Source organism: Neolamprologus multifasciatus, chromosome 20 (assembly GCF_963576455.1).
Source record: "Neolamprologus multifasciatus chromosome 20, fNeoMul1.2, whole genome shotgun sequence".
Lineage (NCBI taxonomy): Eukaryota > Metazoa > Chordata > Actinopteri > Cichliformes > Cichlidae > Neolamprologus > Neolamprologus multifasciatus.
The window spans coordinates 21,911,897-21,933,378 of NC_140458.1; the positions used below are offsets into that span (position 1 = coordinate 21,911,897).

At 41.9% G+C, this 21,482-nt stretch overlaps 1 protein-coding gene across 1 annotated transcript; it reads left to right on the top strand.

The window, feature by feature from the left end:
- The first annotated feature begins 14,647 nt into the window (after positions 1–14,647).
- On the top strand, positions 14,648–18,642 carry pim1 (Pim-1 proto-oncogene, serine/threonine kinase). Its single transcript, XM_085146391.1, has 6 exons — positions 14,648–15,100; positions 15,351–15,457; positions 15,580–15,630; positions 15,766–16,132; positions 16,688–16,864; positions 16,975–18,642. Exons 1-6 carry the CDS (start codon positions 15,019–15,021, stop codon positions 17,187–17,189), a joined length of 999 nt encoding a protein of 332 aa, XP_085002517.1. The 5' UTR covers positions 14,648–15,018; the 3' UTR covers positions 17,190–18,642.
- Positions 18,643–21,482: the final 2,840 nt, after the last annotated feature.

Genomic DNA, 21,482 nt, shown 5'->3' on the forward strand with positions numbered 1-21,482 from the left:
TGAAATGTTTGTTTAGAAAACACCTTGGCTGCATTTTAGGTAAACAGCTGCAAAAACCTTTGTTCGCAAAACTCAGTAACTTTTTTGAAGAAGTAACTATAAAATTAATTGCCTAGCATTGGTCATTATATACTGTATTTTGCAGACAGAGAGTTACAGGACTCTCTCCCAGACCACAGATTCCGACTCATAGTACAAGTCAGAGCTTTGTATTTTTATATATATATATATATATATATATATATATATATATATATATATATATTAGGGGTGCAATGATACTCGTATCGATATTGAACCGTTCGATACAGTGCTTTCGGTTCGGTACGCATATGTATCGAACAATACAACATTACAACACAATACAACGCGCTCAGTGGATCTGCGCTTGACAGTGCATTCTAGGCAGAGTAGTCAAACACAGATTCACTGAGCGCAGGGCAAGCTAGCGAGACAGAAGTTAAGCTCTCCTTGCAACATGGCAAATTGAACCTCCCCCACCCTCATTCAGATCTGGCGTTTGGAACTATTTTGGTTTTCATGTGATGTATGACCCTGAAGGTAAGCGTGTCATGGACTAAAGTAAAACAGTATGTTGGATGTGCCACGCAATGCTCAATTACATGGGTGGGAACTAGTGTGTTAGCGCAGTTAGCTCGTTAACGTGTTGGCTGTCCAGCCCCACACACGGGGCAATCCGCGGTAGCTCGTTAACGGAGATTTGCCGTGTTGTGGCATTAACCTCATTTCAGACTAACGCTGACAGCACTAGTGGGAACACAACGAATATGACTGCACATTTACGCCGACATCATCCTAGTGCAAAGACAAGTGGAAGCAGACAAAAACAACAAGCAGGCATGCTACAAACTTTACCGGAGTCAGCGGTTAGCACATGATTCTCCTTATGGGGACCTGATATGTTTAATATGCTGCTGAGAATATAGCCCAGAAGAAGCGTATATTATAGCTTTTATTTTGGAAAGAGCCATTCCTCTGTAATAAACTCTCTTTTCCAAAGATGAGTGATTCCTCAATCAGATACAGGGCTCGCAAAATCGCTAGCCCGACGTCCCGGGACGAGCGATTTTTCCAGTCGGTCTGCCCTGCCCTGCCCGTCGGCCTATCGTAGGAAAGAAAAATATATGTCAATGCTTTTGCATTCTTTCGGAAATGTAGCTGGGTAATTATGTCATTGGCATCGGTGAGCCACTGTGAATATGTGACATATTGAAATCGCGTTTGAATTTGCGCTTGTTTTTTGCTTTCACTTTGCAATCGCGCGAACTGTGTATAGAGAGCGACAGCACTGATTGGTGAGTGATGATAATTTGCGCACCAATTCCTCTGACATCATCTTATCAATCGTTAGCTTACTATGCAAACATGACAAGTGAAATCTCCCGCAGCTTAAACATGTGAGAGGTTGATCGCGCAGAGAATCGCTGAGCGTTGTGTGAGTGTGTGTGTAAAAGCAGCAGGATATATATTTTAGTTCTGCTGAGCCAAATAAGACAGGTCAGAGTGAAGAAGTGACAGCCAAAGAAAAGCTTACCACAAAACGGAAACGTTATGACAAATCAGACTATAAGGCAAAAAGAAAGTGCAGCTTTATGGTTTCATGGACAAAAGAATTTCTGTGGCTGCAATATGACGAGCTAAATAACCAGGGCTGCACATAAGTGGTCCGCAGGTGCGTATTCGCTGTCAAAATAAAAAACGCGCACAAGATAAGAAGTTGCAACGCCTGTGTGCATACATAAGATTTTCTGGAGGAGGACAGACATTTGTTTAGAACTCTTAAAGATGTCGAAGAAGCTCCTTTAAGCAGTTACTTTGGTGTTCCTCCACCTCCAAAGAAATGTCAGAAGGAGTCCAAACCACAAAACAAGCGCGTATTCTCGGACAAGTGGTTGCAGGAGGTGAGCTGGCTTCAAACAAATGATGAACGCACAGAGATGTGGTGCAGAATGTGCTGTGAAAATTTAATAAATGACAAATTAATAAAAAGGCATGAACATTTTTTTTGTATCGAAAAAATATCGAACCGTGACACCAAAGTATCGAACCGAACCGAACCGTGAATTTTGTGTATCGTTGCACCCCTAATATATATATATACAGTGGGGCAAAAAAGTATTTAGTCAGCCACCGATTGTGCAAGTTCCCCCACTTAAAATGATGACAGAGGTCAGTAATTTGCACCAGAGGTACACTTCAACTGTGAGAGACAGAATGTGAAAAAAAAAATCCATGAATTCACATGGTAGGATTTGTAAAGAATTTATTCGTAAATCAGGGTGGAAAATAAGTATTTGGTCAATAACAAAAATACAACTCAATACTTTGTAACATAACCTTTGTTGGCAATAACAGAGGTCAAACGTTTACTATAGGTCTTTACCAGGTTTGCACACACAGTAGCTGGTATTTTGGCCCATTCCTCCATGCAGATCTTCTCAAGAGCAGTGATGTTTTGGGGCTGTCGCCGAGCAACACGGACTTTCAACTCCCGCCACAGATTTTCTATGGGGTTGAGGTCTGGAGACTGGCTAGGCTACTCCAGGACTTTCAAATGCTTCTTACGGAGCCACTCCTTTGTTGCCCGGGCGGTGTGTTTTGGATCATTGTCATGTTGGAAGACCCAGCCTCGTTTCATCTTCAAAGTTCTCACTGATGGAAGGAGGTTTTGGCTCAAAATCTCACGATACTTGGCCCCATTCATTCTGTCCTTAACACGGATCAGTCGTCCTGTCCCCTTGGCAGAAAAACAGCCCCATAGCATGATGTTTCCACCCCCATGCTTCACAGTAGGTATGGTGTTCTTGGGATGCAACTCAGTATTCTTCTTCCTCCAAACACGACGAGTTGAGTTTATACCAAAAAGTTCTACTTTGGTTTCATCTGACCACATGACATTCTCCCAATCCTCTGCTGTATCATCCATGTGCTCTCTGGCAAACTTGAGACGGGCCTGGACATGCACTGGCTTCAGCAGCGGAACACGTCTGGCACTGCGGGATTTGATTCCCTGCCGTTGTAGTGTGTTACTGATGGTGACCTTTGTTACTTTGGTCCCAGCTCTCTGCAGGTCATTCACCAGGTCCCCCCGTGTGGTTCTGGGATCTTTGCTCACCGTTCTCATGATCATTTTGACTCCACGGGATGAGATCTTGCGTGGAGCCCCAGATCGAGGGAGATTATCAGTGGTCTTGTATGTCTTCCATTTTCTGATGATTGCTCCCACAGTTGATTTTTTCACACCAAGCTGCTTGCCTATTGTAGATTCACTCTTCCCAGTCTGGTGCAGGTCTACAATTCTTTTCCTGGTGTCCTTCGAAAGCTCTTTGGTCTTGGCCATGGCGGAGTTTGGAGTCTGACTGGTTGAGGCTGTGGACAGGTGTCTTTTATACAGATGATGAGGTCAAACAGGTGCCATTCATACAGGTAACGAGTGGGGGACAGAAAAGCTTCTTACAGAAGACGTTACAGGTCTGTGAGAGCCAGGGATTTTCCTTGTTTGAGGTGACCAAATACTTATTTTCCACCCTGATTTACGAATAAATTCTTTACAAATCCTACCATGTGAATTCATGGATTTTTTTTTCACATTCTGTCTCTCACAGTTGAAGTGTACCTCTGGTGCAAATTACTGACCTCTGTCATCCTTTTAAGTGGGGGAACTTGCACAATCGGTGGCTGACTAAATACTTTTTTGCCCCACTGTATACAGTGTTGGGAAGGTTACTTTTAAAATGTATTCCATTACAGAATACAGAATACATGCCCCAAAATGTATTCTGTAACGTATTCCGTTACGTTACTCAATGAGAGTAACGTATTCTGAATACTTTGGATTACTTAATATATTATCATGCTGTTTACAACTACGTGAATGTACTATTGCTGTGATTTATTACTGTTACTGAAGGTTCGCGGCTCCAAACCGTAGTAAAGGGACCTCTGACTAATACGGTGGGGTCCGTGTCAGGCTCATAGCCAAAAAATAGCTTTACTTTGTTGTCTGGGTCAACTTTGCTAGCGAGAGACAGAGAGAGGCATTGAAAGGCTGCTCCAACGGAACTTATTGTTTCAGAGGAAAACACGAACACAGCATACAATCGAGTCTTAATAGCTTACTTACAACTGGGCTCGTCAGGCACTCTTCTTGGCTGCATTGGTTATTATTATATTTACATGCTTCCAGCTCCCGTTTTTGCTCGATGACAACTCTTACTTTTCCTTTTTCTCCCTCCCTCGCTCACAGACACATAATGGTATGGCAGTCCATTCTCCCTGCAGCACGGACTACACTGCCTATGATGCTACATTCTTTAGAGCTATGCCTGTAGCATTCTGCCTATTAGCTTAGCACAACAACAACAACAACAAAAAGGCGCTCTCTCACCCAGGAAACACGCAGAGAGAGAGCGTCACCCTGTAACCATGGCAACCATAATGTTGCCACCTGGAACATAAGAACATCACAGCTGTCAAACAAAACCCAAACAGTCCTGACCCGCCACAATATGAAACAGGGAAGTACCGCTGTGTAATCCATTTATTTCAACAAAGTAACTGTATTCTAAATACCACCTTTTTAAACGGTAACTGTAACGGAATACAGTTACTCATATTTTGTATTTTAAATACGTAACGGTGGTACATGTATTCCGTTACTCCCCAACACTGTATATATATATATATATATATATATATATATATATATATATATATATATATATATGTGTGTGTGTGTGTGTAAAAGAAAGTTGCGTTTTCAAAATTGGAGTTCAAGTTGTTTTTACTTCCAATAGTGCTAACATGCTACACAGGTCATGAACAAGACTTTTTCAAATTTTCATTGTAAGTGGGCAAAAGCACTTAATTAAAAGTAGTCTAACATAAATGTAAATTCTGTAATTTGATTCTTTTAATTAACCGTGTAACTTGGATGGATTCGATGCTGGCGTGACCACAGTGCACACGTCTGCTGTTGCTCACACTGGTCCAAGGGACCGCTCAGGGAATTTGTGCGTTTGCTCAGACACATGAAAAATTAGAGGGAACATTGGTAGTGACGGAAATGTTGCTGCCACAGGCACTATCAACTTCTGCAATTATGGTAGTTATAGCACCATAACAACTACCCTAACAAGTGACATTCCCTGCATTAGGAAGAATATGCAATAATGTGAGATACACAAAAGTAGCTGACAATGACACAGCAGGGGTTAGAAAAGTGAAGCCATACAGTTAGGCCTTGTAGATGTCACCGCTAATAGTAGCAAGCTAGGCTAGTTAGCATTTTCCCCCTGAAAATAATAAATGAAAAAAAAGATGATGCTTTGGGGATTTGTTTGGTAATGCTTTTGTTGCTAATAGGTGTTAGCAACAAAAGCATTACCAAAACAAACACACACACACAAATGGTCAGCTTACGTGCTTTAATATAATTTTTTTGTTTCATTCTTAGCATCTATTCTTTATGCTAAGCTAACCATGTTATTAAAATGACAACAGCACAGCGGGTTTCCAGGGTTAGAAGGGTTACTATTCATGGGTGGCAAAGGCCTACAAAGTTCTCCAGTTGCAACAGTAAACCACAGTAGTTAACAGTTGCAGCAACTGCCATGGAAAACACTGACTCACAGGTGGCTCCCCAACTGTCCATAACAGTACTGTGACAAACTTACACTTGACAGTCTATAACTCCATATAAAGCAATGGATAACAAAGAAATTGATAATCATCAGTAAACAAGTCTCCTCTAAAAAACATGCTCTTCCTAGTTCAAAAACACCAATCAGTTAGACGTGCTGAATGCACCCTTTTGTTTTGGGTTTCATAGTCCACTCTTGTTTTCCTGTTGTTAGGTTGAATCAGCTGTTGGATATTTTTACTTGATGACTCATCGACAGCTGTATTTCATGGCTGCTTGTGGCCTAAGCCTGTATGCATGAATGCACAAAACAGCAACACAAATAATAAATCACAAATACTGGCAAGAGCTGTCTTTTTTAGAGCCGTGTTATATCCTTTTTTTATTGCTTTAATGCAAATTGGGGGGGGGGACAGGCAGATGAGTAGCCAAGCCGCTTTGGCATTTGAGTTCAGTGGGTTCACAGTGGCCTCTTCAGCCAGCAGCGGATGGGAACCTAATCAGAAACCTCACAGTCTCTTCCAAGCTGCTCTGCTATAACAATCAAAGAGCGAGGGGGAAAAAAATTGTCTGGACTTCCTGATATGGGGTTTCCCAGGGAAGCAGGACTTTGAGCAGTTTCTGGGCCATGACATCACCGGCAGCAACACAGAGGTGTTTTGATTCAGTTGGAGGAGAGGGAAAAGCTGGTGGGAAAACCCCTCTACCATCACAACAACAATAACTGCTTACCCCACTCTCCGAGCCACAATGCAAATCAACTGTAGACACTCTAGGGGATGGGGGAGTGAAAAAGAAATGGAGAAAGTTCGACAGGGCACCGAAACAAGATACAGAAACCAAACAGATCAGTGAAAATAAATGCTAAATAAAAAAAAGATAAGGCAGCATTAGCTGTAACTATTGTGGGGACTTTTTCAGCGTTCCATAACTCCGTCGGGGAATCTTAGTTGTTTGGGACAGGGCTATTTATAGGTGGCATCAGTGTAACCTGTCTCTAATTTCTCGAAATGAAAACAGACCAGATGACTGCCAAATGTAAAGAAAGAGCAAAGGAGAAACTCCTTGTTCCATCCCTGTGGGAATTTTTTTGAAAGAACCCTGCCGCCAAAATTCTTTGGCCATGACTGGTTGCAGTGTCACTGAGCTGTTTGTGTGATAGCAGTCTAATATGTCACTACTGTGTGTTTCCCACGTGGATGAATGCGTACTGCTCCCGCTAAACAACAGCTCTTCTCTCCTTCAAGTCCCTACCCCCTTGATCCCCCTAACCTCTGTGGGAAGGTGACACTAGCAGACTTCTTCCTGGTTCAGCACATTCCTTGCAGAAGCACACAGCTTCACAGCCCCCCTCAGTTCACCATTTCCTCACTGTGACCCTCAAAGCCATTACAGAACCAGTGGAAGGCCATTGCTGAGAGTGGTGTTTTCAGCAGACCTTCACCCAGGCATCTTGGGGGAGGGCTGGATATTGCTATTTTAGCATAGCGGTGCAATTTCAAGAAGTCCTTAATGTCAAACAGAAACAACCAACAGGGCCCCAACAGAGAAAGGAAATTTCCCCTATAGTATCTTCTCTTCATTGTCTCCCTGTTAAATACAATACCAAATTTGTAATCCTTCTCCTCTCATAGATAGCCTCAAATAATCAGATCCCATCTCATCTTTAAGACCTTGTAGTCCTATATCACCCCAATAGAACATTTTGCTCCCATACTGCAGGCTTACCTGTGGTACCAAAGATAAAAAATAAATGGGAGGCAGAGCCTTCACCTACAGGGCACTCTTCTGTGTTGATCCCAGTTTGGATTGAGGAACTGGACAGTCACGCTACTATTAAGATAAGCCTTAACCTCCTATAACCCGAACTCTTCCACAGGATGCATTTTTAATTTCTCTTTGATATTTGGGCTGATTGGGGCCTGATGAATGTAAAAACAAAGAATTAACAGATTTTTTTTTTACCTAATTTTTGTTTCTAAGAAAAATAAGAGCCACATATGAGGATATTTGTTTAAAATTGCAATAGAACAGTAGTAGTATAATGTCTTCGTATGCGGATATCAGGCTCTTGTAGAGCAAAATTGAGTATTTTGGTCTAAATAACCCAAAATGTGATGTCCACATATGTGGACGCCAGGTCCTAGGAGGTTAATTTCCTTTTCATGAAGCCTGGTAATAAGTAGTAAAGCTTACCTTGAACCCTCCCTTAGTTCAGCTGCAATAGGGTTGGACTGCTGGGGGCTTCTCATGATGTACTAGGTATTTTTTCATCACTCATCTGTTTTCACTCTCTGTGTTTATACACTACTTTGCATTTAATCAGTAGTTATTATTATTATCTATGTTTGACATTTGTTCTGCTGTCGATTTCTTCCTGTTAAAAAGGTTTTTTTTCTTCCCACTGTTGTTAAGTGCTTTCTTATAGGGATTTGTCTAATTGTTGGGGTTTTCACTCTATTATTGTAGGGTCTTTACCTTACAATGCAAAGGTAAAGACCCTTAGCATTGTACGGGTCTTTACCATAAAGCGCCTGGAACTCAACAGGAAAGTGTTTACAGAGGTTACGTCAGAAAGCCTTTTTCCCATAGACTTCTATACGACTGGAAGCTTTTCTTCAACAACAGCTATCAGGTCTTCAGATAGAATTCCAGTTTAAATCACTTCCTTTTTCAAAGCCAGAAGCTACGTCCATGTTTTCTATACAGCTGGAGCAGATGTGTGGCTTAGCAGATCAGCTACAGCTCCTGTGACACCTCTAAATTATAGTGGCCACATGCCAAACTCCAATATTCAGAGTGCATCAGGCTGTAAATGTGATTTTGATGTTTTAAAGATGGGCCCTTTAACATAGGGCCTGACTGGCCACTGCAGTTCCATATTAGGTTATTTTTTCTGCTCATAGTAAAGTTTTCAACAGTACACAATTACTTCTGGTTTAGAGCAGGTTCTGGTTAGTACTGGTTTGGCCTCATAGCAAAGAATAACATAACTTACCATGACCTATAACCCCAAAGCAGTTAAAAAAAAGTAATGCTACTGCAGGTTATAGCCAAACATTCTAGTTTGCACCTTACATAAAAGCTACCAAAAAGCAGTTTAACCATTTCCTTACACTATCACAACTCCACCACGTGTCTGCATTTTTATTTCTAATTACTGAACATTTTTTCAGGACTTTAGTAAGGCCATGTCATATGATAATAATAATCCTTTCTATCAGTAATGTCATTATCAGCAGTAATTGCTGGGATGAAGTTTCATGTGTTATTTCCTATGATCTGAAACCCCACAGTAACAAGGCTAAACCTCACAACAGTTCTATTATTGTAACCGCTCCCAATGTGAAAAGCAGCCTGCCTGTTTTACACACTGATTATACCCACTCCTCTTTAACCAACACAACAAAGATCATAAACAACCCTTCAGTAGCAGAACCCCTAATTGGGACAAGTGGGGATAATTTCCTTAAAGAACAGTCTGAGTGGCCCAGGACAGGTATGCTAATAACCTCTGACCTGAAATCAGGCCTGTGCTGACATGAAAGTTGACCTGTGGTGACCTATGGGACTCTGTAGTGCTTTCCCACATAGGCCTTCCTTTGATGTGTATTGGAGCCTTTTCCCATGAGCCCCACTAGCCAAGGCCTCTTATAACCTGAGGAGAGCAGGGGATAAGAGGGTACCTGAGGAGAGGTCAGGCCACACCGGAGGCTACCCAGCCCACAGCTAGTCTTTCTGCCTTTAAGTCATCTCTAAATATAACTTTCCCTCCCCATCTCATTCCTTAAACACACACAATCATTCACACATGCCCCTGCTTTCCTTATTTAGGGGGGAACCTAAAAAGACTTTGCTGGTCATTTGGAAGCATGGCAGATAATGTTTCAGCGGTTGTATTTATTTGTGTGTGTTTAAGTTTGCACCACCTTTGGTGGTTGGGTTAGCAACTTCCAGGTCCTGTGTCGTAGCACAGGGCAATGGCCAGGCATTGTAACTTTCACCCCAGACATTTTGAAGCACTGAAATCAGTGACCGCTCAAATGGTAAAGCAAGGGGAACCAAACTTTCAGCACTAAGCATTCATTCCTGACTATCCCATATAAATAACAGAACACAAGGACCCTGCAGGCTTCATTGTCTATCGGCTTCATTGTCAACATAAATGACACAGGCAGGCTTTGTTTGTCTGAGAGCAGCAAAGCTACTCCTCCTGCTGAGCTGCAAGACAGTATTACGACCCTCCTCTAATTACGTGGTCATCTTTGTCAATCACTGTCACAGAGCACACATGATAATCGGCTATCAGTGATGAGCATACAGATGCCTTTTTGAGGTCCTTTGGGGGGATTTTAGCTGAATATCATGAGCTAATTGTTACATTTGTTACACACTTTTTCATGCACATGGAATCTTCATTATGACAAATTATTTTTTTTCTGCTCAGAAAATGAAAGCGAAGCATGTCTATATGTAAAAGGCTAGATATTAGGAAAGCTATATTTTTCTCCATTAGCATCATTACAGCTGAGATGTTATTTGAGTTCACTATAGGCTCACACAGCTTAAAGCAATTACAATATATAAACAGCAATTATCCCTGCATTGGGGGGCTCTGCATTTATTGTGAGCTCCGAAGGTGCTGTCATGAATGATAAGGCTGTGAGTGAAGTATCAAACCTATTATGGGGGAAAATTACAGAGAATGTCCATTAACACAGACATCACTATGCATATCATAAGGAAAAACCTGCATGCTTTTACTTAAACCAGCTATTTACAATAATTACCCGTCTCGATTCCACACAGACAGCAAAGGCATAAAATACAAATCAGTATATCTTATAATTATACATGCTTGTGTCGCAGGATTTTATGTGAATATAACAACATTGGAGAGTTCAATCTAGTGTTTAACTCATTGGAACCACTAGTGGACCTTTATCTCGTGACCTTCTGTAATCATTTTCCTGCTACTTACAGCAGGTGGGAACTGTGGTTCAGCTAAAGAAGGCGGCCTGGCCAGCAGTTAATGATTGATGGATGGACACGTGTCTTAAGTGGTGTTTCACTTTTTACCCCAATCCAGAAAGACTGAGAGGAGTGAAAAAGAGGTCACACATGTGGGTGAGAGAGAAAGTGAATCATCTCCTTGAAAGGCAATGTGTGCTTAATAAATATGTCATATCGGACATTTCATAACTTTTACAGGAAACGTGGAGTAGCAAGTCAGGAGTTTGCCAAAAGCTAACAGAGATAACAATTTTCTTTATGGCAAGCTCCCTCCCAAAGAAGCCAGCTCACAGTATCAAGATTTTCACTGGATATGATGTCTTGTTTTGTTTTCTTTTCAGGTTTTTTTTTGTTTGTTTTTTGTTTTTTGTTTTGCTACTTTAAGCATTTAGCGATCTCATAAAACTCAGAATAAAAGTGCCTTTTATCCAAATATTTACAAAGGGTTATGTACATACTGATTATGACCAGTCATTCTACACAAACATTAGTGTTGTGAAACTTTCCAGTGGAAATGGTTTTCATTTCTCTAGAAAGAGGAAGTAATTCATAGACATATTATGCAAGCCAACTTTAGCTATGTGGCTTTTTTATCCTGTGGCCTCTAAAGTTTCAATATGCAGAATAACACTGACCTAAATGAAAAACCTGCTCCAAATTTGAGCCCACCAGCCCATTACACGGGTCACTGTGGCTCTGTTTGGCGACCATAAAGAGCGGGATGCCCTGCTTTACACTGAGAACCTGTCACCCTCCCCTTAGGGGAAATACGTCAGGATATTGGAGTGAGCAGCTGGTCCCAAACTAATAACCTGTCCTTTTGACAGATGGGCTTAGATGGCTGTCATTTGAGCATTGCTGATCATGCAGGCAGGAATATCTGCAGCCTACAGAAAGATGATGCACTCACTTGTGGCATTTCACTGTGGCACTCATTGCTTTGGATCGTTCCATTTTCTGCTATTTTGCTATGTTCAGTTCGAATACAAGTGTGGCAAATGTGATTTAAGCTACAAAGCCTGGTCAGTGACATTAAAATCAAGGCCTTAAAAGGTCATAGTCTGATTAATGCAAACATATAAAGGAACTGAAAGGTGTGTAAATTAAATCTGAATGAATGCGAGGTGGGCCTACCCACTTGGTGCATTGCATTGTGAAAAACTGTTCGAGCAAGTTGCTATCACCATCTCAGAAAAGGGTAACACAGAGATCAAGGGAGCCAAGGGCCATTTTCCAATAGACTTCTATACAACTGGATTTCTTTATTGGAGCAGAATGAGACTGTACATTGTACATGAACATGCACAATGCTGGTTTAAATATTTGATAAAACAGTGATACCCAAAGCAACATGAATGCTAATTGAAATGTTTTATATAAAAGGCAAATAGTGCAGGGATGGAGTGTACATGTTATGGAAAAGTGAAGCATAACCTAGATGCAAGAAATTGCATGAAATCTGAAAGAAGAAGAGGAAAGGTTTGAAGCTTACACTTTAGCGTTGTGGCCACCATCATGTTAATGACCTTTTACAGATGAAATGGTATTATCATGAGGTTTTCTGAAACCAAGCTGGCAATGGTAAAGGCTAATAAAGGCTAATCTCAAGGTTTCACCATGTGCTGTTGCTTTGTTTTTGTTTTTTTCTTAATTTGTGCTATACAAATAAAGTTTATGTTTATGACTTTTTGGAGCCTGCCTCAAGTGGCACTTAATGGGATAGCAGTGTTTGCACTGGCTTCTGTTTTAGGAATTTAGGCGTTTCAAAATCTCTTCAGTAAAGTGCAGAAGGTTTTGAACATGGGGAGCAATCTTGCTGAAGCATAGCCAAGCATAGCTGCTAATAAAGTCTGGGGGCGGGGTTGTTATAAATTAAGCAAATGAATTTATCATTAATGTTATCAGATGACAAGGTTAAAGAAGTCCAGATGCTTTTCTTTGCAAGCTCCTTTGACTACGATGACCTGGATGACTGAGAACCTTCACAGACATGACAAGGTTATACTTCCCCAAACAAAAGACACAAACACAGCCTGATGTCACACAGAATTATAAACTCATTACTGTTTGACTCTGACGTCTGGAGCCAAGCAAACAAAACAGGACAGAGCAAATAATGCTTACATCTTTCGACTCAGTGGGGATAATGTTAATGTGGAAAGGGTTCAGAATAATCCTTTTAAAGCAATGCAGAAGGCCTCAAAGACACTCCATACATATATCCAGTAGATGTTGAGCTGGCGATGCATTTCTACCTTCAAATAATGCAGAAAAATGTGTGCAAATTGGCGCCTAAAATTTACAAAAGAATGCAGGAAATGAAGTATCTGAAAGTCAACAGTTACTGGGGGCTACTTCATGTGTGTGTCCCCTTGCCTCCCTGTTGTCCTCAAATGGAATCTACACCCAGGAAGAATGGCTGGTGTAGATCCTAAAGAAAGAAGGAAGGTACATATGTTTGGTTACAGAGCCCTCATCCACGCCACTACTTGAAGGAAGCCTTTTAAATGAGATTGGCATTTGGTTACATTGTTCTGCACCTGATTTGCATATTGTCTTCAAACATTTTAGGGCTGAAGGAATTTGCCCAGGGTGTCCCAAATGCATGTATCAACAGCCCCGCTTTCTCTCATTGTCATTCCACTAAGCCAGACTGACCTGAAAATACCTTAAGAGAGTAGCCCACTGAGTCTTTTTTTTCCCCCTTACATGCACTCAATGACCTTCATGGTGCATTAAGGACACATTTTTGTGCATGCTAGCCCGTGCATTAAAAAAAAACTACAAAAAACTAATCTCTGCCACTAAATACAAACCAAAGCTGCAAAATAGTAAATCATCTGCACTTTATCTGTCACCTTTTTTAAAACTGTAGTGTATCTACAAAGCAGTGTTTCTCATCCACCCACACACCACTTACTGTTTTATTCTTTTGGGGTGCGTCATCTCACGACATACATGTGAAACGCAATAAATCAGCAGCATGACCGTTTAAGATCTGCTGTGAAATTTCAAAGGAAAACAAAATGCAACTTAAGCATGGGTGGGGGAAAGGGAGCATGCCATTCAGACAATAACATGCGCGGGAAAAAGAAGGCGGAGAGAGGAGGAGCAGAGAGGGCAAAAAGAGGAGGGGGCCTGGGGAGGGGGGTAAATGGAAGCCTATTTATCTCTAGTTTCCCACATCCTGTGAACGGCTGCAGACACGGCCACCCAATTTGAAAGAATGTGTGGAATGCAGCTATTCTCACTAGCGCCTCTTTGATGCAGCAGCCAGTTGAGAGGCATTGTCAACTGAAAGCACAGTCCTGGGCTTCACTTCATCCCGTAAAGCTTTGTGTTGAATGTGAAATTAATCAGGTGATTGGCAGGGGGTGAGCATAACTGAAGTGCAAATTGATGAACTGCTCTCAGGTCATATCTATACTTTGAGTGCATACAAATGTGTGTTATAAGCACAAATATCTTTATGAAGCAATTTGGATGCTTCAGTGCAGTAACAGGGTGTTTATTTTGTTAAATGCAGGCTTAGCAAGTGACGTGCAAACAGTGGGGGGAAAAAAAGGAAAACGCTCTGCAGGTGATATCAAGCTATGCCAGAGTAGACAAAATGGTATATGCAGCTTCACCAGTGCCGCCCTTTTATCTTCAGTCTTATTCCTAATGGTCTTGTTATATCCCCCTCACCCCACCCGGTTTGGTTTCCCGAGAAGGGAGGAGACAAGCACTTGGCCTTGGATTTGCATTTCCCTCCAACATGAATTCATAATTATTACTTTAGTCTCTCCCTTTTTGGCGCGTTTTGATTCCCGCCACGTCTGTGTCTGGCAGGCCGGTTAGCTTTATTTTCAGTCTGTGATTGACATGTGGTATTTGCTTTTAATTGGTGTAGAGGAGCGGAAGGGGGCGGGACCAATGTAGACGTCAGCATTTGGTACCCGCCTCCTTACTATAGTCATATAAGGGTCCTCCCCCCCCCCGATCAGATATTTTCAGGAGCCGGTGTCAGACTGAGGCACTAGGTCGAACCTTGCCTTATCTCTTTATATCGCGCATTTTTACGCAACTGTTTACAAAACATTGCAGGGGAACTGCCGTAGCTCGCGTTAGGTTTTCATCCTTTTGCCGGGACTGCGTTTTTGGCTATATTTTCCTGGACCACAGGGACTGTTTTTTTGTCTGCTATTCGGATGAAAGGATCCCTACCGCATTTTTGTTCCTGCAACGTGGACTCGGAGCTCAGCACGGGAGAGACGCACTGTCGGAATAAAACTACTCCTTTCAACAAAACAAAAACGAAGACGGAGGGCACACGTCGTTGACCTGCGGTGGATATTAAAGGAATGCTGCTGTCCAAGCTCAATTCTCTGGCCCACATCTCCACTGTAGACATGCCGGCGAAAATCCAGCTCCAGGTTCATCAAGGTTAGACGCCCTTTTTCTCCCCCCGCTGTGTTGTCATGGAGGACGGCGCTGCAGCAGTGGCTCAGTCTACACACGCTAGCAGCTAGTTTAACTTAATAACAGCCGAGGACGGCCATTTATTAACAGTAATTTTAGCCATGTTGCAATATTTTATATTCTTATATTAGCGCCGTTATATTGCGCTGTTTCCAGCGCGGATAAGCGGGTTTGCTCTCCGGTATTTACCGGCTATGTTTATACTGTGTTGCAGTGAAGGAGAGGGAGCCTTTCGAGAAGCTTTATCAGGTCGGCGCCGTGCTGGGCAGCGGCGGCTTCGGAACCGTCTACTCCGGAACGAGGATAGCCGACGGAGCTCCGGTTAGTACGCCATGTTTTAATATTAGAATACGTTTTTTTATATGCTCATTTGTTTGTCATGGTTATTACATGTGCGGTTGTTGTACACGTTGTGTGACGCGGTCTCTCCTTTGCCATGGCAGGTCGCTGTCAAACATGTAGCCAAGGACAGAATCTCGGAGTGGGGAGAGCTGGTAAGAAGCAGGGTTTTTTTTAGCGCCTTTTTAATTAAGATGAAAAACACATTATTTATCAATACCCACACATGCGGATTGGTTTAGGGCGTGTACGTGTGTATTGAATGCTGTATTTGTCATTTGTCTCTAAAGCCTAACGGCTCTCGGGTCCCAATGGAGATCGTCCTGCTGAAAAAAGTCGGGACAGGCTTCCGCGGCGTTATCAAGATGCTGGACTGGTTCGAGCGGCCGGACAGCTTCATCATCGTAATGGAGAGACCCGAGAACGTCAAGGACTTGTTCGACTTCATCACCGAGAAAGGTGCCTTACCGGAGGACCTGGCGCGGAGCTTTTTCCGCCAGGTGCTGGAGGCCGTGCGGCACTGCCAGAACTGCGGCGTGGTGCACCGGGACATCAAAGACGAGAACATTCTCATCGACCTCCGCACCGGGGAGATGAAGCTCATCGATTTCGGCTCCGGAGCCCTGCTGAAGGACACCATTTACACGGACTTTGATGGTGAGTTCACTGCGCTCAGTATATAGTGCGCTGTATATTGTTTTTGTTTTTCACCTAACTTGGTTACATATGCTTTTTATCAACATCATTAGGGTTATAAGGTTTTTGCCCGTTTAGACCACAGCAGACTCCACACAGCCGCCTTTTAGTACATGCTGGAAGGTTTTGTTGCCCCCCACTGGAGGGAAGTGGTATTTTTACAACTCAAAGTTTGTAAACAAAGTCACATGTCTGCTCCCCCTCCCTCCAGTGCACTCTTTTACCGCACGCAAAAACTGCCTGTCACGCTGCCTGGCACCTGAGCCCAGATAACAGCCTGAGAAACAGGCTCAGCTGACAAATCCCCAGTCCTTTTTTATCATTCAACTCTCCCCAGAAATATTTTAATTTTCACTATTACTGTGTTATAAGTCACATGGTTTTCTGAGATTTTCAAATTACATTAAATAAATGTAAATAAATACATTTAAATAAAATGTATTTATTTTATAAATAAATTAGTATACCTTTTAATCTAATTTGTTTCTTTTCTTTTCTTTTCTTTTTGTCTCACAGGCACAAGAGTGTACAGTCCTCCAGAGTGGATCAAGTACCATCGCTACCACGGGCGCTCTGCCACAGTTTGGTCCCTGGGTATCCTGCTGTATGACATGGTGTGCGGGGACATCCCATTTGAACATGATGAGGAGATCATGAGGGGGCAGGTCTTCTTCCGGAGGAGAATCTCATCAGGTAAACCCACGTTGCAGCTCATATACCAGCCTTTCAGTCACACGTTGCACATCATCTACTTTACTCATGTGTTGACCAGGACTAATTGCATGTTGCTTCATTTTCACCAGAATGCCAGCAGCTAATCAAATGGTGTCTGTCTCTGCGGCCAGCCGACCGCCCGTCCTTCGAGGACATCTTCAACCACTCGTGGATGCAGAGCATGTCCTCCTCTGTAGTACCGTCCTCAGTGCAGACAGAGAACCAGACCACAGAAATCAGACTGCACAGCATCGGCCACGAGCCCTCAGCCTTCACACACACCCCCGTGGCCGTGGCTCGATGATAGGGGCGCGGACTGTTACAATTGGGCTGTTCTGGTCCGAACTGGACTGCACTGATACAAAAGACTTGAAGCAGAGTGGAGAGGAACGTTGGCCATCACACCCCAGAGCATAGTGTATGCAACTGCACACATCTGGCAGTTTCGGCCTGGCGGGTCAGACCCTCTTCACTGTCACGACCCCGACTACTTGAGTTTCCCAGCCATTAGTGTCATGACGTCATTCTCGCTGGACGCTGATCTAGGCACCGGACGTCCGTGAGTCTGCAGGAGGGCGTGCTCTGGACACACCTGCTCTGAGCAAACACAGCACCTGTGTGGCTGTTGTGCTGAATGGCAAGAGGACAGAGTTACATAAGCTCTCGTTGCACCGCTCTCTCCCTCGAGATCACAGCAAAGAGGGAAAAGCAAAGACGCTGGTGAAGAGAAGCTTGACTTTTGTTTTTTTGTTTTCTCAAAGAAAAGTGCCTTCTGTGAGATTGTTGGGGGGGTAGGCGCCTGAAAATACTTGAATTTGTGAACGCAAACAGGCTTTTCATCAATGGCCTTTTTGCTCCTTACGTTCTACAAGGCTTTATAGCATTTATTGCTGTCACTGTTTTTCCTCTCGTGGGCCTAGATCAGTAAAGCCTATGCCATTTATAACCACTACTATCACTATTTCTACTACTCCAATGTCATTAGCAACCAGACAACCTCATAGCTCTGGCAGCAACCTGTGCAAACAAATCATAAAAAAAACTGGACTTACCTCACTCTTTAGTACAGCATCCACCTCTATTCTACAACCTTTGCTTCCTCCTCCTTCTTGTGTTGTATACAAACACAAGGCTTAGGCAACCGCTCATTCAAACCCACCTGAATGCACACCACAATGCAAAACCATACCGAGATATAACATCCTCTGCTCTTCAATTTTTTTTCTTATAAACAGTGCCTCACGCAGGTCTTAAAAAAATTGCTGGGGATGAGAATTGTAAATAAGAACGATATTTATTATTGCTGTCTTCTTTTTCACACTCAATGAGGTTTTGTTTTTTGGTCACAGATCTTATTTATTTATTTATGAGAGAATTTCGGCTGTTGATGTGTGTGCGGCATTCCACCATCACTGAAGAGCCCACATTATTTAAAAAGAATAGCAGAGATGTGACCATATTTATGGCTTGAAAAATTTGAAAAGAGCAGATGTTTGTATGTGTTGTAAATAACATGTAAATAGTCCCAAAAGCACTTCCATCCTAATGTATGTAAACATCCAATGTCTACTGATGGTAACTGGTTTTCGTTGCGCTGTTTGAGTGAATGTTGTGAGTGCGAGACTGAGAAGACTTTTCTGGCTGCATGATCGCAGCTTGGATATTTGTTTTGTTTTTCCATCTTTTCAAATTAGAATTGTAAATTATTTTAGAAGCTATTTTTATACAATTTCAATAAATATGTTTCTTTAAAACTATGACACTTGTGCTCCTTTGTATTGCTTCAAAGAGTTCATTTGTTTTCTGGGGTTAAAAATAAACTTAGAACTGCAACAGACTAGAAATGGATTGACAACACTGCTTTTTTTTTAGGGTTGTTTTGGGGGGTGGGGTTTAAGCTAGAAACAACAATGGCCTATGCACTGTTTTTAACGCCTACAGAGAATTTACTAGGCCATAAGGTTATACAACTTCCTGTTTAAGACTGTAGGAAAGCATCAGAAACGGGAAACGGATGAAGAGATAAGAGGATGGTAGATGGCATCAACATAGGGCAGGGTGCCTATATCTATGTTAGCGAAGAGAAAACAAGCTCTGCGCTTGGCTTTCAAGTGCAGATAGATATACTCAAGCACTGGCTTCAGTATTATTAATTATTCAAAAAATTTAATATAAAGAAACAAAAGACAGGAAAATTTAAAAAAAAAAAAAAAGATTTCTAAGCAAGAGAAAGGCCATAGGACAAAAGATGCTTATCAGAACATGCTGCAAGTTGTTCATTCATATACAGCAAAGACCTTTGAGAGGAGTTGGGACTTCTTAAAGTGTTCAGTTTTTAATAATACGGAAAAAGGGAAAACGCAGGCAATCAGTCGCTGGCCTATGAGTAGCATCTGGGGAATGCGGGAAGGAAGAACTCCTTTTTTTTTTTTTTTTTACAGGAAAAGACTCAGACAAAAGGTATGCAGAAGTGGAATGTTATTGTCTAGATGATCTTTCATGGATGAATAAAAGCATTTACCCCAGGAAATAAAAAGGCACGCTTATTCCCTGAATTCAGCGAAACAACAGTAAGGCTTACACGAACAACCATGGAGACCATAGGAGAGTTTTGAAGTCTTGAGTGATGAAACCCTCCAGTATCAAATCAATATAATTCAACCCAAACAACATCAAGTAACGCTTTTGTTGACAATGGATCAAATATTTTATAATCAAAATTGCAATAAATTGTCAACAGTAAGTCTTAGTAAATATAATACAAAATAAATAAAGCACAACACTGCTGCATGCATTTTATTTCATTGTACTACAAGGAGTCCTCTTCACTTTTTCACCTCTTCACTGACTTTGTACCCTCTCTTAACAGTGATGAAGGGTTGCATTTCAATGATAAATAGCGGTATATAAAGGGCAGAAAAAGGGTAAGGTAAAACTAGCTGCTCATCAATGAGGGAAAGTATATTTATATGAGGACCACGACTAAGTCAATTTTTAAGATGTGTGTATCTGTGGTTATTTTTGCTTTGTTCTTTTACTGAAATACATTTTAAAGGATTGTTTTGGGGGGGGGGGGGGGGGGTATTACATCTGGCCACTACAGTTATTTTGCTTTTTTTAGATGGATACATAAAAGTGAAGGATCTGAGAATTTTTGTCACCACCGCTCATTAAAGCATCAGTCATTAGGAATAAGGTTTGAACTAATTGCCCTCAGCCAATTCACAGCAGGATGGCCGCTTGTCTTCATGGGTTTAATCCCACTAATAGGCTGCAGATGCTCTTGTGGGTTAATCTAGACATTTGAGCGGTGATAGTAACCAGTGGGCAGCAGCCTATCGTGGATCTGTTCTCTTGGATAGATAAGAGCTGTAGGTTTAATCAGTTGTGATGCTCCCGGGGGGACTGCCGGCCTCGCCGCTAATCTTCCTTGAGACATCTCTGCCAGCACCCCACCTACAGCGAGACAAAGATTTACACAACATCAAATTACATGGCGGTTGAAAATGCTTGCGGGCCATCAGTCCCAGTTAGTGTCTGTCAGGTGAATATAATGTGTGTTTACAAGCTGAGATTTAAATGGACGGATGAGAACTGAAATAAAGGACATGGGTGTGAAAGCGTTTATAGTTCCCCTAAGCTCAACAAAGCTTATTACCATCTTTCAGATTATTGTTTTAGCCTCGCAGCTCTCAGGTTTTCAGTTTTAGCTCGAGCTCATTGGTTACACGAAGCAGTTTTTAATAGGAATGCTCAGAACACATTTAGCCCAGCCTTTCTCACATCAAACAACAGGCAGTTCCAGTTAGCAGCTAGCAGGTGACATTCCTCAGTGTCAGCTGAAAGGATGAAACGGTTTGTTTGTAGCTCCAAAGTTCATTAGGGATATAAAATGTCGATGTTTTTGCTACCCAGAAGTGAAAAAAAGATATTACAAGTGTATTGATATTTTTTTAGCTAGTCTAAGGAATGGTTATATAAATGGCAATGTCAGCTCTGGTCTACGCTGAAGTATCTTAACAGCTGTCACAACTACTTTAATGGTCCCACAAATTACCTTGCATTAAGCTTGCTAATCTTAGCTCATATCTTAGCACTCTATTCTCTTTCATATATTGCAACTTCTAGCTCCAAAAGAACCAACACAGTGTACAGGGGTGGCTGTATCTCAGGAGGTGGAGCATCCATCCAAATATGAATGTTGGTTAGGAAGCGCTAAAAAGCTTAGAAGAAAGTGAATGTGTTGTATATGAGTACGTCAGGAGAGTAGAAAAGCGCTATGTAAGAATCAGTCTGTGTATTGTTGTGCAACAGGATAAAATGTAGCAACTTTAGAATCCATTAACTTCTTAAAAATGTATTGTGCAACATTCCTGAGCCACCCTTTATTTCTTTCTATTTTTCTAGAAAATGGGAAATGAAATGGGTGTAGTTTTTTTTTTTTTTTTTTAAAAAACGTGCAAACATAGAGGGAAAAACAATATATAAGCCAAAGGTTTAAAAGTCAACGCCTTTATTATTCAATGCAACCTGGACCCTCTCAGGCAAACTTTCTTATAATTTCTTTAAGTAGTCTTCAGGAATAATTCTCCAGGCT